We start from the raw sequence: 17,762 nt of genomic DNA, 5'->3' as shown, positions 1-17,762 counted from the left end.
TAATAGAGTGCATGATGTCACCCATTGATTTAGTGTACTCCGGCCCAATCTTCATTTAATTAATTTGGCCCATACCAAGTACTCCAGTCCATCTCCTTTATTAAAAGAGTAGGCCCAAAAGTCTAAATTAATTCATTAGCCCCAAATATTTGAATAAAACAAGGTCCAATCCTAAGTCTTCCTCACCTTACCTTTTACGTGAACTCCCCAAAATGGGATTTGAACTTCACAAAATCAGAACTCTTCTCAGTCTTTCCACGCCATTAATTCTAACTCTTCTTCTCACCACTGCCTTCACTTCGCGGCCTCGCTGCTGTCCGATCTACCGTCATCACCAAGCAGTCGCGATCCGCCATTCGCCCACCGCCATGGTCACCGTCACCCCGGAAACCATCGCCTCTCTGCCGCAAATGTCTTTGCCCGCTCGCTGTTCAGCAGCCTCGCTGCTGTCCGTCCTTCGATCAACACCCATCAGCCTTGTCACCAAGAGACACGCTCGCTGTCCCGACTCCTCCTCCGTGGCTGTGCGTGGTGCAGCCCGGAGCCGACGCTGCTCTAGGCTGCTCCTTCATACTCCCACGTCACTTTCTCAAATCTGCCATCTCTATCCCCATCTATCTCTCGCACCCTCTCCGTCCTTCTCTCTCGGTGGCGCCACTGCCCTCCTTTTCATGGCGGTGCAGCGCCGCCGCTGCCATTGCCGCCTCCGTCGCGCCGGCGTCGCTGAACGGCTGCTATCCGTCGCCTCACATCCTCTCTCTTTTCCCTCTAAATAAATAGCCACCGCACTGTCGTCTCGATTCCGAAACTTGTTGCAGATCGTGCCGCTGTGCAACCATGGTCGCTGTCGGGTCAGCAGCTGCTGCTGCTCTCTTCTCCACGGCGCCGCCACCCGCCTGGTCTCTCTGTCGCCGCTAGCTCCACACTCGCCTCTACTCTCTGCTCTTTCTCTTCACTGAATTTTGTTTATCTGTACTCTCTCCTCCTCTGATTTTTAGTTCTCGATTTGGTTGGATTGAAATGGTGAAACGTGGAGTGGAGATATATATATGTAGAAAACTGATTTCAAGGAATCATGGGGTGATAGAAACCGCTCAGAAACGGATTTTGTGGAACTGAAACTTGTTGGATGAAAAGTGGCGTTGAATTGGGTATATAAATGAAGAAAAATAAAGGTGATTTGGGCTTGCAACAAACTCCTCTCTACGTAAGGAAAATAATTTGGTTAGAAATAAAAATAATTGTTTAAGTCCAAATTTATAGCTCATCCTCTCAACAAAAGAAACAAATGCGAAAAAATTTTAGGTCCGCAATCAACGTTCTTCCAAGAATAAATAAAAAGGTAGAAAAAAAGTCGGGGTGCTACAATAATATCTCAAAAATTATTAACAGTTTATATTTAGGTTAGTGATAGACGTATATAAGTATTTATTCATTTTCATATGTACGCCGGCACACAGATTTGAATATTTTTCTTTCACACAAAAGTTAAATTTTCGGAATCCTAACATTGGCATTAATAATATATACATTGTTTTCTACACATTTAAAGTTCATATATACTAAATTAATTAATACTTCGTCCACACATGAGATAACATATTTTTTCGCTTAGCATAAGTTTTCTATGGTTATTTTCTAAACAAAACTTACACATTAGAAGTCATTAGTAAGATCATCTTCGACTTCAATCATACACCAAAATCTCATTTTTAGTGTAGAAAACTTCTTCATTCATATTGTAATAATGTAATCCTAAACTCTTTTTTGAATTTTTTTATGAAACAATATCAAATGTGGGTTTAATGCAAAAATTTTGTGAGGCATATACTAAAAGATGATGTAAAATTTGAATTTAATATTAAATAATAAAAGTGAAATTACTTTTTAATATGACATACATCACATCTGCATAAAATTAAAATTTGAGTTTGATTTAAATGATTAATATTACTTGACCCTTAACCCTAAACACAATTAAAAAACTTCTAGAAGTTTTGACTCAAAAGAAAGAATTTGTATTAAAAAGAAATCAGCCGATGTTATTTCAACACGCGAATGGAAACTAAACTTATAATTAAATTCAATTTTGGACAAAAAGTGTTAATAGTTTAGTTATAATAAAGTAAAAGGCCCAAAAAAATAAACTTGGAAGTAGGGTAAAGTGAAACTCCCCCCTAAACTAAGCATCTGAAATTAAAATTAATAATTTCATGAGCCCCTTAAAAAAATAATAAAAAAGTTGAAAATTAGCCAAGTCCGACCTCCAACCGTCTTATACCGCAGATATCAAGATTCAACTCCAAATTCCATAAATCTTCTCTTTCAGCTATTCTCATTGGTTGTTTTGCTGATCCAGATCAAAATCATATAAATTTGCCGCTGAGATCTGGATCTCCTTTTGCCAAAACCAACCCATTCTTGAATTTCAGGAAATCCCGCGTCAAATTATTATCTGAATCCAAAATATCTGTAAGTTTCGCGGTTTCCTCTCTGGGTTTTTGCTGGCAATCTTTGTTTTTGCTTTTGAATTTATACATTTAGAGAGAGAAAGGTATAGGTACATGTGTGGTTATAGGTAGATTAAGAAACACAGATGGATAGCAATTACTCGAAATTAGATGTGAAAGATGAAAATTTTCTATTAAAGACTCAAGCTTTCCGATTGATTTCACCCGATCATGAAAATGGGTATTCGAATCGTTCTAATACAGATGGCGTGGACGATGAAGATGACCTTGATTTTGATGATTTGCCCCTTATTTTTGGTGAAAATAAATCTGGGTCTGGGATTTATGGTGCTGTCTTTAATCTCACCACCTCTATCATTGGAGCTGGCATCATGGCCTTGCCTGCGACAATGAAAGTTTTGGGGCTTTTTGTTGGTGTAATCTTGATATGTTTCATGGCTATTTTGTCTGAAATAAGTGTGGAGTTGCTAGTGAGGTTTGCTGTCCAATGTAAGGCAGCTACATATGGTGAGGTTGTTGAGGCTGCATTGGGTAGGACTGCTAGAACCTTATCCGAAATCTGCATAATTGTGAACAATGCTGGTGTTTTGGTTGTGTATTTGATCATCATTGGGGATGTGATGTCGGGATCCCTTCATCACATGGGAGTTTTTGACCAGTGGTGGGGTAATGGTTTTTGGGATCATAGGAAGATAGTGATTCTAATAGTTCTAGTGCTGTTTCTTGCACCGTTGTGTACCTTGGATAGGATTGATTCCTTGAGCACAACTTCAGCAGCTTCTGTAGCGCTCGCAGTTGTGTTCGTCGTTGTTGTGTTCATTGTGGCTCTTATCAAGCTTGTTGAGGGGAAAATAGAACCTCCTAGGATGATGCCTGATTTTGGATCCAAGAAGGCGATTCTTGATCTGCTTGTTGTGATTCCTATCATGTCAAATGCTTATGTGTGCCACTTTAATATCCAACCAATTTATAACGAGCTTGAAGGGCGCTCACCAAGCAAAATGTACCGTGTGGGAAGGATCACGGCTGCAATTTGTGTTGCTGTGTATGCTTCTACTGCTATAGCTGGCTATTTACTCTTTGGGAAGGATACTGAATCTGATGTGCTCACTAACTTTGATAAGGATCTTGGCATCCGGTTCAGCACAGCTTTGAACTACTTTGTTCGTATAGGATACATTCTGCATTTGGTTCTCGTGTTCCCAGTGATTCATTTTTCCTTGAGGCAAACAGTGGACACGCTAATTTTTGAAGGATTGAATCCTCTCTCGGAGAGCAGGAAGCGGTGTCTGGTCTTAACCTTTGTGCTCTTAGGGCTTATATATTTAGGCTCGACTATGATCCCTAATATTTGGACAGCGTTTAAGTTTACAGGAGCAACAACAGCGGTCTCATTAGCTTTCACCTTTCCACCTCTCATTGCATTGAGGTTGAGCAAAGTAGGGAGCGGGCTGAGCTTTTCCGAGAGGTTATTGTCTTGGTTCATGTTAACATTGGCTGTCATAGTTAGTATCGTTGGAGTGGTTGGCAATATATATAGCCTCAAGGGTGATTCTGAATAACTCAGCCAGTGGAGTTCTTCTTGAGAAGGCCCAATACGTTGAATGATTCATAGAGTAATATAAACATTTGTTGTATTGCTGCTTTCATCATCATTACATGTGATGTGATGAATTTGGCGATTGTTGTATCCTAAAGGAGTTTCAAGATTTTGTTCTGCTAAAAGCTGGCGTGTTTTCTTGTATCCGGGTGGTTTTCTCTTGACGGGATGCTGCTCACAGAAAAATGCGGCCAGGCAACCAGCGTAGAATGGGATACTTTCTATACTCCTTTTCCTCCCTTTATAGAGAATGTGAATTTATTTTTTTGGCTATTCTTGTCTGTACAACTAGATTATTAAAATGCCACTAAATTCATCGATTTACTGCAACCATATATCATTATATTGAGCTGTTGTATTATGAGATCTTGGTGACTTTTTATATTATGAGTTCTTCTTCTTCTTAATGATTTGTTGCACGCGCGCGCGCACACACACACACAACGTGTGGTTTGTATGTGATTTGATTGAGATTGTTGAGGAAGTATGGATGTGATCATTTCAGGTGTTGTTCACTTAGATATCTGTTTGATCAGCAAGGACAGATGCAGACAGAGAATCTTGATTTGGTATTATGTATTCTATTCTCTATGGATGTTGTAGTCCATCCCTGATGCTTGAAGCTCATTTTTTTAGTGTTTTTTGACATCAGAGGGATAAAGGTGCTTACTTGCTTGATGAACCATACTATACTTGTTGGAGAGAGAGAATAGCTCATTTAGCACTGTGGGATCAACTAGTAAGTTATTGCTTGATGAATCACAATATACATGAAAAGTAGTTACGTAAATCATTTTGTGCATTTCTTACCTTCCAGATTTTTGTTTTTGTTTTCCCTAATTTTTATGCACCAAGCATTTTTGTTTTCGAAGTATTTTTTGTAAAGTTTTCGTGAGAGGAAAATGGGGGAATGGAAACCATGTTACTCAATCGGACTGTGTTAAAAGAGGCTAATGTAACACTGTGATGCAATGCGTGTGGTTTTCAGTTTTTTTTTTTTGGGAAAACGGCCAAGTAAATCACAAGTTTAATCATATTTTGATCGATCTCTCAAAAACAAAACAACAACATTAAGGTTAAAAATTTTCTGGTGGTCTATGTGTACAAATTTTAATGACATGATATTGATATACGAGTGTACTAGTGATTTATATGATGTGGTGTGTGTGTATACTATAAGTAATAGCCATTTTAAAAAGGCAAATACTAGTAGAAAACTCTACATTTTTCAATTTTCGTACATCTTTGATTTAAGTTTGATTTTCAAGCTCTATGGAATTTATGGTCCCATGGTAGTACAAATGATTATCAATGAAATATGATATTCTGAATATAAAAAACAATTGATACTATGATATGTGAGCAAAAAAGTCTTGTTAATACAAATATATGTTCGTGCAGTAAAGAGTAAATCGATTGATATTTTCTGAAGTTTAATCACTAATTATTTGTTGAAAAGATGTACTAAAAGTAGGGATGTCAATTGGGCTAATCCGCTCGGGTTCGGGCCAATCCACTCGGGTTATCGGGCTATTTGGGTGCGGGTTGTTCGGGCTGTTAATTTTTCGGAATTTTCGGGCCTAACTCTAAATCTTCGGGTTTCGAGCTAACCCATGGGCTATTCGGGTCAATAGTAATTAATCTTATATGTTACTTTCTATCCAATCCAATATTCTAAATTATTAAAAAGTAGATTGTCGCAAATAGTAAAGTATTATCAAAGTGATCAAAAGAAAGAAAATAATAGCAATTGAAAATTGAAACAAAATAGATAAACATATCGTTTAATTAATAGCACATGTGAATTTGACTACAATTAAATGAAAATCATGCATTTCATATAACCCTAACTTTCTATTTGAAAGAGAAGACATAATTACCATATATTCTTCATATCAAATGTTGTACTATATTTAATATTGATATTACCAAATATACTTCATGTAAGTATATAATCCAAAATTTTAATTACTATATTTTTATATTAAATGCTCAACCCGTGGGCTAACCCGCAACCCATTCGGGCCAGCCCGTATAACCCGTCGACCCGAACGGGTTAGCCCATGTAGCCTGCTTCTGAATATGGGTTGCAATTTTTCGGCCCTAACCCTATAATTTTACTCGGTAACTCGGGTCGACCCATGAGTTTCGGGCTAGATTGACCTCCCTAACTAAAAGAACGTTTGTGATCTTGTATTTAAGTCTCCATTTTTTTTGTCATCCCTACATTTCGGGCAGTTGGCGCTGTCATAGAGGTTGTTATGTAAATAGATATTTTTATTTTCCTTTTTCATATAAGATTTATCATTGTAGTATTTGACTTGTAAACATTGTAAACCTAATTGTTCAAGAAAAGTGTATTTTCTAATTTCTCTTGTAAAATCCAATTCTCCCTAGATCCTTATTATATATAAATGCGTTAATTCATTTTCTAATTTCTCTTTACTTGAACAATGATACTCCTTGTTATCTTAAATAGTAAGTATGAATTATCTTTTCAAGTTTAGGTTTAGAGAGTTAGATTTCTCAGTGATGCAGGAGTAACTTTGAATATAGGTCTACTTTGGAATTTGGATCTTTGACACATCTTCAATTTCGTCTCGTGTTTCAGTTTTCATAAATATAATAACTTGATCATTCATATGCTCATAAAATTTCAAATTTCCGTTTGTATGATACCAAATTAAAATAGCACCCAATGCAGCATCTGCACACCTAACCTTATCGATATCTTAAATGCACAAGGTTTTTTCTTGTTCCTGATATTTGTGAAAAAATATCACAAAAGAAATAAAAAGAATTATTAGCGAAGAGTAGGGAAATTAAAAAATTAATACAAATTAACCACATGAGGTATTAATTGTAATTGAATTGTAATTGAATATTCAGATACATTGAATATTTTGATAATGCTGATCATTGCTGAGTATTTATCATTCCTTTTGTTGCATCTGCGGCTATTTTAATAAATAATTCATGAATTTATTTCTCCACACTGAGCTGGACCAGATTAATAAATACTAGAAATGGTGAAGGTTTGATGAGCAAAGATCATAAATGGGCCTCCCACAAAGATACTCACTGCATTTGCAATCATTTTGGTACATTAAACCAGAGAAAATTTACTACTCCTCATTTAGCTCTATAATTGACTCAATGGTAATTTTAGCTTCAACTTGATTACTAAATTATTTCAAGCCCGTAATTGATTTTCGGCGACAAAAGTTCAATTGACAGTTGGAAGTTATACGTGAGTTTTGTACACATTTAATGATTTAAAAAATCAAGATATTTCCAATAGATTTTTCCCATTGAATTAAGACCTCCATTGGAGGATTTGATATATTATTCGCATCGAACTTCCGTAATTGTCTAATTATCGACTTAATATATTTCGAACAATTTCTTTTTATGTAGTAGTAAATTTTTAACAATTTTTTGATCGTAGTAATTTTTATTAAATATTACATGTGGAACATCTTCCCACTGACAACACAAATTGACTTGTTTAAATAGAGAATTAGTCAAGTAGCTTAAATCCTTTGAAGACATTTTTCTTTAATAATATAATTTGTGTTCTGATGAAATCTAAGTCGAGACAAAATAGTTAGATAATATATGGAATAATGTGACTTAATTATTAAAAATAAAGTATACAGCATCTACCTCCAAAGTAGGTAGATGATCACGTGATACACTCTTTTGCCAGCCAAAAACTAGTTATCATTTTATTAAATTGTCAAAACTAATTTGAGAAATTACGACCTTCCTCCTTTGATCTCACATAAATTTGTCTTTCCATAGCAAATCCTACATCGGATCCCCACAATGCTCGTAATTTCACGTATATTTAACCATTTTGGTCATACGAATTACCAAGTGTGGGCCCACATAGTAACATTTTTTTCTCCAAGGAATGCCTTAGCCTACACTCCTATGGACATAAAAGTGTGACAAACTTACCACAATATAACATGGCCTTAAATAGGGCAAAACTAACTTTAGTCTTTTGTCACTCTCAAGTTCAGCTACCACCCCACAATAAATTTGGATCAATAACACACTTCTAAAATGGAATTCACATTTTGCCATCTTCTCAATTCAACCAGTACAGTTATACCTCTAAAGAAGAATGGATTGGTTCAGTTGGCTATCGAAAACTGACCTCGATCCTTGTCTTGTTTACGAGTACGCCCTCACCTTCACCCACAATGAGCTCGGCCAGGACGACATTGCCTATTTCAGCCACGAGTTCCTGCAGAGCATGGGTGTCTCGATAGCCAAACACCGGTTGGAGATACTCAAGCTAGCGAGGAAGAACAAGGGGATGAGGACCATACACCCGATTTTGTGGCTCATGTTCGCAGTCAAGCAAACCAGGAAGTATGTGGTCAAACACATTCAGGCACTGCTGCATCACCAACGCTCGCCTCTTTTGGTCGTTCCGTCAAGAAACCACAGCCTCAGATGGAAGGTGTCAATGCTGCAGAGGAACAAGAGGCTGAGGGCTCCCCTGGGCGAGGCAGAGTGGCCAAGGATAGGGAGTGACAGTCCCAGGTTCGTGTCTGTCCCTGGAATTTTAATGCTGACAAACGGGAGCCCCATGGCTGGCTCTCAAAGCTCAGGCTCAACTCAGAGCTCAATTTGGGTCGAGTCTGAGGCCAATGCTGAGTCGGGCCATATCACAACAGCAGAAGCACTGGCTAACCCTTGGAACAGCAGCTTTTCAAGAACTTCTATACATTCTCCAGATATGGATTATTGGTCGAGTAGCACAGTAGAAATCAAGTGGGATTCGATGTTTAAGAACTTGAAGCCGACGTGAATGTAAGGTACCTTTTTACTGCAGCAGAACGTAGCTTTAGGCTTCTGAAACCGATCCTCCTCTGTTGCATTTCCTCCCTCCCCTGTAATAAGAAGGATCCATGTATGGCGAATCGAGTGGAATATATGTATACCCAACATTTTATATATATGTGTAAATTCAACCTTCTCATATCAGATAACAAGTTCATTTTTGCACATATAATGAAACCGAATAATTAAGCGATGAATATCTTTATCTCCAAACCAGTAATTAGTATGTACTATATCAAAAATTTCCTATGATGATATCTGCTTAAATAAACATAACAAAATGAAGGTTTACTGAAACACACTGGTCTAATCAATCACAATGCCATCCAATGTTAGTGGCGGCGACTTTTCTCCATCCACAAGCATCTTCAAACCAGCTTTCAACTCCGATATTCCCTCTTCCAGAACCGCACAAACTGGAAAAATATGAACACCATGTACTCTTTGCCTCAACTCTTGACACACTTGTTCTGCCCCTGCCTCATCAATTTTATTTGCCACGACTAAGGATGGTCGGCCAGAGAGGCCCTCACGATAGAATTCCAATTCCAACATCAGTTCCTTCAGCTGTTCCCATGGGGGTATGCCCTTTCGACCATCTATGGCTGCACTTAAATCTACCACATACGCCAACACTTTGGTGCGTTCAATGTGGCGTAGGAAGGCATGCCCAAGACCACGATTCTCATGTGCTCCCTTTATAAGACCCGGGATATCAGCCACAGTAATGGAAAGATCATCGAAGTTTATGTTACCTAGATTAGGTCTTAGAGTGGTGAAGGCATAGTGGCCAACCGTAGGCTTCGCCCTAGATAATGCCCCAAGAAGAGTGCTTTTACCGGCATTTGGCATCCCAACAAGGCCCACATCAGCAATACTCTTGAGCTCTAACAAAAGAACAGCTTCGGTGCCAGGTGAGCCGATGTTAAGTGCTGCATAGGCATCATCATCAGAAGCATCCTCTGTTTTTAAGTCAGGCAGATTTTTGCTCGTCTTAGAACCTTTTGCCAAATGCAGATTTCCCAGGCCACCATCACCTCCTTGGGCCACAATAATTTGCTGGCCAGGCTCTGTTAGTTCAGCAACGTTGTACTGTATTTCAATTTCTTCTTCCATATCTTCTTCATCTTCCATATCTTCCTCGCACTCAGATCCAGACATGCTTACTTCGCCATCCATATCCTCCCACTCGCTGTAGCCATGGGGTTTAGGGAAGAAATCGGATTCAATTTGACTCCGGGATTTACCTGTAGAAGGTGAAAATCTAGCAGAAGCTGCTCCTTTAAGGTCTTCTTTACTTGAAGGAGCTGAGTCCTCATTAGGATTGTCTGTCTTCTCTACCTTTTCTCCGCCAGACGTAGATTGTGGGGAAGATTTAGACGAACCAAAATCAAGTGTACCAGGGATATCCCAAGGATCCAATATTCCAGAAGACTTCTTCTCAACATAGGAAGGAAATTCTCCCTCAATAAGATGAATGACAGTGCCAACAGGTACCAGAACAACCTACAAAAGAAAATATTTTCAGCAACTTAAGAGTATACTGAATAGGCTACGTAGAGATGATGCTATAGTACTGAATTGAACAATTATAAGTTAACTGCAACCTTGTCATCTCCTCGGCTTCCTATCATATTTTTGGAAACCCCATTCCCTCCTCTCTTTGCATTCTAGGAACATGTTAGAATCATTAATACAAATATTTGGAAGCACAACTGGTGTCAATAATATAAAATATCAAGTGGCGTTACAGAACGGGTAACCCACAATGTGATGTTGCAGACCTCTGAAATCCCAAACCGCCGCAGAACATTCTAAGATTACATCACCACCTCTGCCACCATCACCACCTGCATTGTGCAATTACTCAATATAAGGAAGGGACATAAGTGGAAGGGCAATGGAAGCAATCATCTGTTTGCTACTTGATTCTAGTAAATGTGAAATAATTTAATTCTAGGTTTATAATGCTAATCCACACTCAGATAATAGAAGGGGTTCGTGGAGCTCAATTAGAAGCAACGAAATATCTAACTAGAACTTGAAGCATGGATGTGCTTAAAAGTCAAAACCGTATTAGCATATACTCCCTCTGTTCACAAAAAAATAGTCTCATCTTTCAATTTTTGTCTGTCCACCAAAATTAGCCTCATAAAAAAATGGAAAGTTACCCCTAATTTTACTAATCATTTTTTATCTTTCGCTCTCCTACTTAATCAACATTTTCTCTTTCTTTTTTTTTTACTTTACTTATTTTATCTATTTCTCTTTCATACTTAACCAATTTCGCATAAAAACCTGCCATCCACCAACGGGACTATTTTTGGTGGACAAAGGGAGTATATTTTACGAAGAGGGTTCATGTGTTCTAGCAGAAAAGGGAAAGGATGACAAATATCCAGGATAGCGTCAAAAACTAACCATCAGGTCTACCACGTCGGTCATGACGGCTGCGACGAACGCTGAAACAACCATTTCCTCCATCACCTCCTTTAGCACATAGCCTATGTTGATCTATCATTTTGCGCTCCTGAAAAAAGTAGAGGACAATGAGATAGGTATTAACCACTAAGGATCCATTTGGAACGTAAGATGTGCTAACTTGATAGTACATGATAACTTATCCTGAGTTAGTTTATTAGTGTAAAATATGGATGTTAGATCCACCATGATGCTTAACTTAACAGTGCTACCAAATGGTTGTTGATCCATATAACTCTTCTATCTTGGACTCATCTACTCTACCAAAACGGACCCTAATATAACATAGTTTCCCTATTAGTGTGCAGGTAGCTAGGCAACAAACTTAAGGTTGCTACAGAGTTTAAAATACCAGTATGATAAACAAAATGAAAAAGAGATATTGCGAATCTTTTAGATAAACCTCTTAAAGAATTAGAAGGCCTAGTATATTGCGATGTGTGATTTGATCAAAATTCTGATTTTACAGATTTGAAATGAGAAACTGTCATCCCGACCAAAAAAGAGATTATTTACCTGTAAAGGTGCAAATTTTTTTCTCATGGAATAGCTGCCAGAATAAGAACAAGATAGAGAAAGCCATGGCGAACTAGAGAATTTTGTGATAGCTTCCAAATATGTGGTTGTTTTTCGGCTCCACGACCACATCTCTTATCAACGTCTCGTCCCTCAGAAGATCACCGTCCTTGGTGTTCTCGATTCATTCAACAGAGACTGAATATCACAAGGCCAAGCTCACTGAAGTCACACAGATGAATCTTTAGATAAAAGGAACTTTAACATACTATCAAGTTCAGTTTTTCTTAAATCCGAAACTACCTAGATAAGGGGGGGATAGAATGGGTAAAGATAATTTGTACAATGATTATGAAAAGCAAGGGACAATAGGATCAACATATTAGCAAAACAAAAAGATCATCTTTATCAACTGGATTTCAAATCAAGTCATCCACATCATTAGTGCATTCCGTCGAACAGGTAACATGCACCATCAATACATTTAGTAGCTACATCCATTTTGCAGGCTAGAGCTCATTCCAGTTTCTCAAGGGAATATCCAGATAATAGAGGAAGAAGAATATTAGTTTTGATGTTTTCGGAAGCGGCGAGGCTATATTATGATACGACAATAAAGGAAAAACGCGGAGAAATAAAGAGATCGGTATCTGATTACCTGGCCCTGCACTTTCCAACACACCGGAATATCATCAGCTGCTACAAACTCACCCGATTCATCAGAACCAACGGAGCTGGAGGCGTCAAGGTTTAACTGAGGTTCTCTTCCCAATTTAGAATTGGCAGATTGAGTTCAATATTAGATAATGGAGACTTGCAAATGGGCCGAGATCTGTTCTGTCACTTTGTGTGCAATTTGTAAATACATTGGTGATTCAAAACTAAAATTATTGCTGTATGAAATAAAAAAAGAAATAAGTAAAACATTGCAATCGTTAATTCATAAAAATGGAAATATTTATTGACCTTAATCATCCATCGTTCATATACCATTAAAACACACTCAAGAAGATATAAATAAATTGAGTTTTTTGACATGTTAAAACTTCAAACACTAAATATTCTAATGTTAAAAAAAACGCATATTCATTTAAACAATCACAAATAATGTTAAAACTTTATCATCAATTTTTTTCCTTTTTTGTTTACCACTCTTTCGTTTTCGTCGTTTACTTCCATGATTGAGAATCCCCGTCACTCCTAATTTTATTTCACCATGGTTTCTCACCTTCATAATTTCGGCAAGCCTCCACCCCAATTTAATGATTCTATTAAAGTTTCAATCGTCTCCCTATTTTTTATGCTTCTTAATTTTTCCAACTTTTTTTTCTTGGAAAACATATCGGCCGGTTCAACAGTGAACCGGTAGACAGTTTGGTCCGGTTTACCCTAGAAACCGCCAATATGTTAAACCGTTGCTGACCGGCAAAACTGGCCGGTCAAACCTGTTCAACCGTGAACCGGAAACCGATTTTTTACTTTACAAAATAATTTTTAAAATTTGTTGTTGGCAAGACTTGAACCCATGACCTTTCTCTATATACCAACACTTTTACCACTCCACCATATGACCATTTTGAAATAATATGAACATTAATCACCGTTATACACTAAAAATGATATTTTTATCCACATAAAATAATACTTCATTTTAAATTTATATTCTTTTAAGAAATTGTTAATTATAATATAGTAGTATATTTCAATTATGTTTTAATAATCACTAGATTTTTACAATATACTTATGAGTTTGTTATTACACATAAATTTAATATGTTTTATATATAAATATAATTTATTAGTATTACTTAATATTAATATATTTCTTGTACTATATATTTAATTTATATACACTAACCATTGATATTAATATTTTTACATAAAATAACTAATTATTCATATTTAATTATTACTTAATATAATATTATTTTATTCAATACACTTTTTTAGTTACAATGAAATTTATCTATTTATATATAAAATATTAAATTTTTTTATCTACGATAAGTAATGAATCATATATTTAATTTTATTTACCAACAAAAATATTTATGAAACTTAGTCATTTACTACTAAATTTTAATATTTACATTACAACTAAAATATAAGGTTAATATTTTTGATATATTATTGATTATATGTAAATTTAATATATTTTGTATGGATGTAATCAATTGCTAACTAATTATCAATTCGACCAATTTTCAACCATTAGATTAAAAGATCTTGTGGTTAATATAATGCCAAGTGTAATATATTTTAACTTTAAATAATTATTAATTAAATTAAAAGGATATTAATGTCAAATTATATGTAGTAATTATAACTAACTACTTTCTCTCTCATCAAAATCATCTCAAATCTTTAAATTTACGTAACTCTCTCAATTTAAATTATTTTTTCGCAAAAAATATATCAAATTAAAGATAATTTAATAAGGATTCCAACGAGATCTCAATTGCATATGTTCCGACGATGTTTGGGTGATGAAATTTGATAAATTATATTTCAATTTTCGTACATGTTGATAAGCAGCTATTTTCAACAAATACAACAAAAAATCTCAATATATTGTAGGCAAAATCTCAATATTATGCATGTCCAATCTCAATAAAAATGTGTTGATATTTTCTTGTCCTTATGTTGATATTCTAATGTCATATTGTTGATATTTGTAATACACAATATTGATATAAAAAAACACTCACGAAAATTATCATATGATAACATAATGACGATATTACCCTTTTGTTGATATTTTGTCTACTATTTATTGAGATTTTGTGAGCTTTAATCTCATCCACTCATTTTAAAATCCAATGGTGGAGATTTAGTCTTGATTTTGAATTAGGGTGCTATAAGCATTAGAATAGGACCCATATATTGTATACTTAATTATAGTATTATTTGCAACAGTAAAATGGTTCGACCAATGATTGAACCGGTTGGACCGATTGAACCATGAACCAGTAGCTTTGCCGGTTCGCCGGCCGATCCGGTTATCTGTGTCTTTGCCTACTTGATACGAAATATTGGATGAACACTTCAGAAAAGTTTAGTTAGTGGGAAATTGTTGAGATATCAAATTCAAACCCAATGCCCATAAGTCATAGATTTGAAATTGTAAGAGTCGGGAATTTGGGGAGAATTCTGGTGCCAGCGTTGATTTTCCGGATTTGGGTGAATTGGATTGTGGAGGCATTCGTTGTAACAAAGAAGTAAGAGAGGTGTTTAGTGATGATGATGTGATAAGAAAAGAAAAAAATCTGAGTGATTGAGCAAAAAAGATACTCCGTAAAATTTGAGCAAAGAAGCAGAAGATTGATTTAATAAATATGTGGAGCTTCAATTTGGTAAAGAAATGGAGGAGAGATTACGGAGATGAGTTTCTGATTTCAAAAAAGTCAAAAGAGAGGGTGGTGTTGGCCAAAGCACGGAGCTGCACGAGTGAATTGGGAAGGTGGGAAAGACAATTTCATAGTAGAAGCAAGGGGCAAGAAGAAAAATACAGCAGAAATAAATAAATTTAAATATTATTAAAAAATAACGATAGTATAGAGTATAAAAGGAAACGGTGTGGCTCAAGTTAGTAAGTACTCCCTCCGTCCCCCATTAAGAGTCATAATTTTTTCATTTCGGTCCGTCCCCAATTAAGAGTCACACTTCATTTTTACCATAAATAGTAAGTAGGTCCCACATTCCACTAACTCAATTCACTCACATTTTATTATTAAACCAATATAAAAAAATGGGTCCCACATTCCACTAACTTTTTCAACCAACTTTTCTTTACATTTCTTAAAACTCGTACCCGGTCAAAGAGTGACTCCTAATAGGGAACGGAGGGAATAATGAAAAAGGAAAAATATTGATGATAAAGGAGGTGCTCAGCTGGCGCCCAGCTTGAGTCGCTCAACATAGCATTCCTCATCATAAAATTACTGAAATATGTATATACATTATACTCACATTATAGAAACAAGTAGTTCATCATTATTACGAACTAGTTTTACCACCCGTGCTATGCACGGGCCAAATTATCTTCAGAAAAAAATAAAGGAGTATATTTTTTAACATATAATATTGTTGAATTCTTTGCAATCCAAGAATAAAAACTATTGAAATATTGTATAAATATGATTATTAATATTTTAAAAAACATACTTTTTTACTTCTACATATATCAATCTATCGATCCACTATAAGGGAAAGACACGAGGGAAAGAAATACAAATATCCTTCAAGAATAAATAATATAGAGAAAAAAAATTAAACAATTATTGAATTCACGATTAAAACTATTGAATATTTTGTAAAAATTGATTATTAACCTTTCAAAAAATAAGAAAATATATTTAAAATGAATTAAATCAAAATAAAGAATATATATAATGAAATATAAAAAATTATTGCAAATCAAGAATAGAAACTATTTAAATATTGTATATATTAGATGATAAAGATTTAAAAAACATAATTCTACTTCTACATTTATCAATTTATTAATCAACTGTAACGAAAGAATATGAGGGAAAGAAATATAAATAGAATAGGATATACAAACAAAAGATTGAGAAATACTAAACACTAAAGTAAACAAATAAATTAAAAAATTCAAAATAAATAGTTCATTATAAATTCGACCAGCATAACATAGAATTCAAACACCTTCTCAAAGTGAAGATTACCAACATTTCTCTCCCTACAAAGATAATAAGTACGTTAAAATAAAATATAAAAAAATCAACTTAAATTTAACACTAAAATCATATAATTATAAATACATACCTCACACACCTCATTCTATTATTGATCTCATTATCTGTGTCATAAATATACAATTGAGCAAACTTGGGAGATGCACCATGTGCGGTAGCAAACTACCAATTAAGTGGTAATTTTGACCATGTAAACGAAAAACATGAGGAGAACGACCAGTGTTCAGACCATTATCAATTTTACCTCCCAAAGAAGTAAAGCAAAACATAGAATTATATGAACGAATATTTTTCAAAAAGTGAACACTTTTGGCATCGTTAGAGAACATCAAACACAATAATACTTGAGGAGGAGTTATCATAAATGGAATCTCAATATTCCCATTCATACAACTAAAGGAATATCTCGGACTCTTCGGTTTACTCGGTTTGCCAAGACGTTCCTCATACCAAAACAACGAACCACAATGCGAACAGGAGAACATTGCATCACTAATATCCCAATAATATGCAAATAAAAAATAAAAAATAATTAAATTTTTACCACTATTAACATATTTACAATGAAAATAGAAAACAAAAACTAAAATTCATTATGTGCAAATCTACACGAAGAGAGAAGTTTTCGTCTCAAAATTTAGTGTTTTCTAGTATTTTTTAGCAATTGCATGCCTAAATATTGTTCATAAACTTTTTAATACATCTATGAGTGTGACTATAAATTGTTCACAATCTTGCTTATACATAACATTAAGAGTAGTATTTTTAATACTTAATGTGATATAATATGTATGTTTAAAGTATTATATTTTTTTTAACATTGTCATATCTATTTAATTTTATTTTTTTATTTTAACAAAAGAGTATTTGTAATATTATAATTAATTAAAAATATTATAAACAACAACAAAAAGATATTTGTACTCCACTCAATCCATTCTCAATGAAACATTTCATATTTTAGCTGATGATTGTATACTATTTTAATATTTGATATAAGTGTAGTAGTATAAAATAAAAGAAATAACAAAAGAGGATGTGTGGATGAAATACAATAAGAATATAGAGTAAATAATATAAAAATATATTTACAGATAAAAATATAAACTATTTATAAAG

The 17,762-nt window shown here is 34.9% G+C and overlaps 3 protein-coding genes and 1 long non-coding RNA gene across 7 annotated transcripts; 3 read left to right on the top strand and 1 right to left on the bottom strand.

The window, feature by feature from the left end:
• The first annotated feature begins 2,234 nt into the window (after positions 1 to 2,234).
• On the top strand, positions 2,235 to 5,038 carry LOC125191320. Its single transcript, XR_007171084.1, has 3 exons — positions 2,235 to 2,472; positions 4,577 to 4,640; positions 4,724 to 5,038. It is a non-coding gene; the product is annotated as an uncharacterized LOC125191320 (long non-coding RNA).
• LOC125191319 (amino acid transporter AVT6E) lies at positions 2,470 to 4,432 on the top strand. Its single transcript, XM_048088846.1, has one exon. It carries the CDS (start codon positions 2,597 to 2,599, stop codon positions 4,031 to 4,033), a length of 1,437 nt encoding a protein of 478 aa, XP_047944803.1. The 5' UTR covers positions 2,470 to 2,596; the 3' UTR covers positions 4,034 to 4,432.
• Positions 5,039 to 7,900: 2,862 nt separating the features above from the next.
• LOC125188999 (probable GTP-binding protein OBGM, mitochondrial) lies at positions 7,901 to 12,787 on the bottom strand. Of its 4 annotated transcripts, XM_048086160.1 has the most exons (7): positions 12,584 to 12,787; positions 11,926 to 12,147; positions 11,350 to 11,458; positions 10,696 to 10,778; positions 10,536 to 10,598; positions 9,231 to 10,434; positions 7,901 to 8,978 (listed from the first exon to the last, which is right to left on the bottom strand). In XM_048086160.1, the coding sequence occupies exons 2-6, from the start codon at positions 12,055 to 12,057 to the stop codon at positions 9,235 to 9,237; spliced, it is 1,587 nt and encodes a 528-aa protein (XP_047942117.1). In that variant the 5' UTR covers positions 12,058 to 12,147; positions 12,584 to 12,787; the 3' UTR covers positions 7,901 to 8,978; positions 9,231 to 9,234. The 4 variants fall into 4 exon arrangements, with proteins under 4 accessions (XP_047942117.1, XP_047942115.1, XP_047942118.1 ...); XM_048086158.1 differs by lacking the exon at positions 7,901 to 8,978 and having other exon boundaries at positions 9,101 to 10,434; positions 12,584 to 12,786; XM_048086161.1 differs by lacking the exon at positions 7,901 to 8,978 and having other exon boundaries at positions 9,101 to 10,434; positions 11,926 to 12,138; positions 12,584 to 12,786.
• Positions 8,204 to 9,061, top strand: LOC125189000. The gene has a single exon (XM_048086162.1). The coding sequence runs from the start codon at positions 8,204 to 8,206 to the stop codon at positions 8,894 to 8,896; it is 693 nt and encodes a 230-aa protein (XP_047942119.1). The 3' UTR covers positions 8,897 to 9,061.
• Positions 12,788 to 17,762: the final 4,975 nt, after the last annotated feature.

The sequence above is a fragment of the Salvia hispanica genome, chromosome 5, assembly GCF_023119035.1.
Source record: "Salvia hispanica cultivar TCC Black 2014 chromosome 5, UniMelb_Shisp_WGS_1.0, whole genome shotgun sequence".
NCBI lineage: Eukaryota > Viridiplantae > Streptophyta > Magnoliopsida > Lamiales > Lamiaceae > Salvia > Salvia hispanica.
The sequence above is the reverse complement of the archived record's forward strand: the minus strand, read 5'-3'. Positions and strand labels throughout refer to the sequence as shown.

Coding starts and splice junctions, on each gene's coding strand:
- LOC125191319 (XM_048088846.1), top strand. CDS start 2,597: ATGGATAGCAATTACTCGAAATTAGATGTGAAAGATGAAAATTTTCTA.
- LOC125189000 (XM_048086162.1), top strand. CDS start 8,204: ATGGATTGGTTCAGTTGGCTATCGAAAACTGACCTCGATCCTTGTCTT.
- LOC125188999 (XM_048086160.1), bottom strand. CDS start 12,057: ATGTGGTCGTGGAGCCGAAAAACAACCACATATTTGGAAGCTATCACA. Junction 10,779..11,349: donor CCGACGTGGTAGACCTGATG/GTTAGTTTTTGA, acceptor TGCACAATGCAG/GTGGTGATGGTGGCAGAGGT. Junction 10,599..10,695: donor GAGGTCTGCAACATCACATT/GTGGGTTACCCG, acceptor ACATGTTCCTAG/AATGCAAAGAGAGGAGGGAA.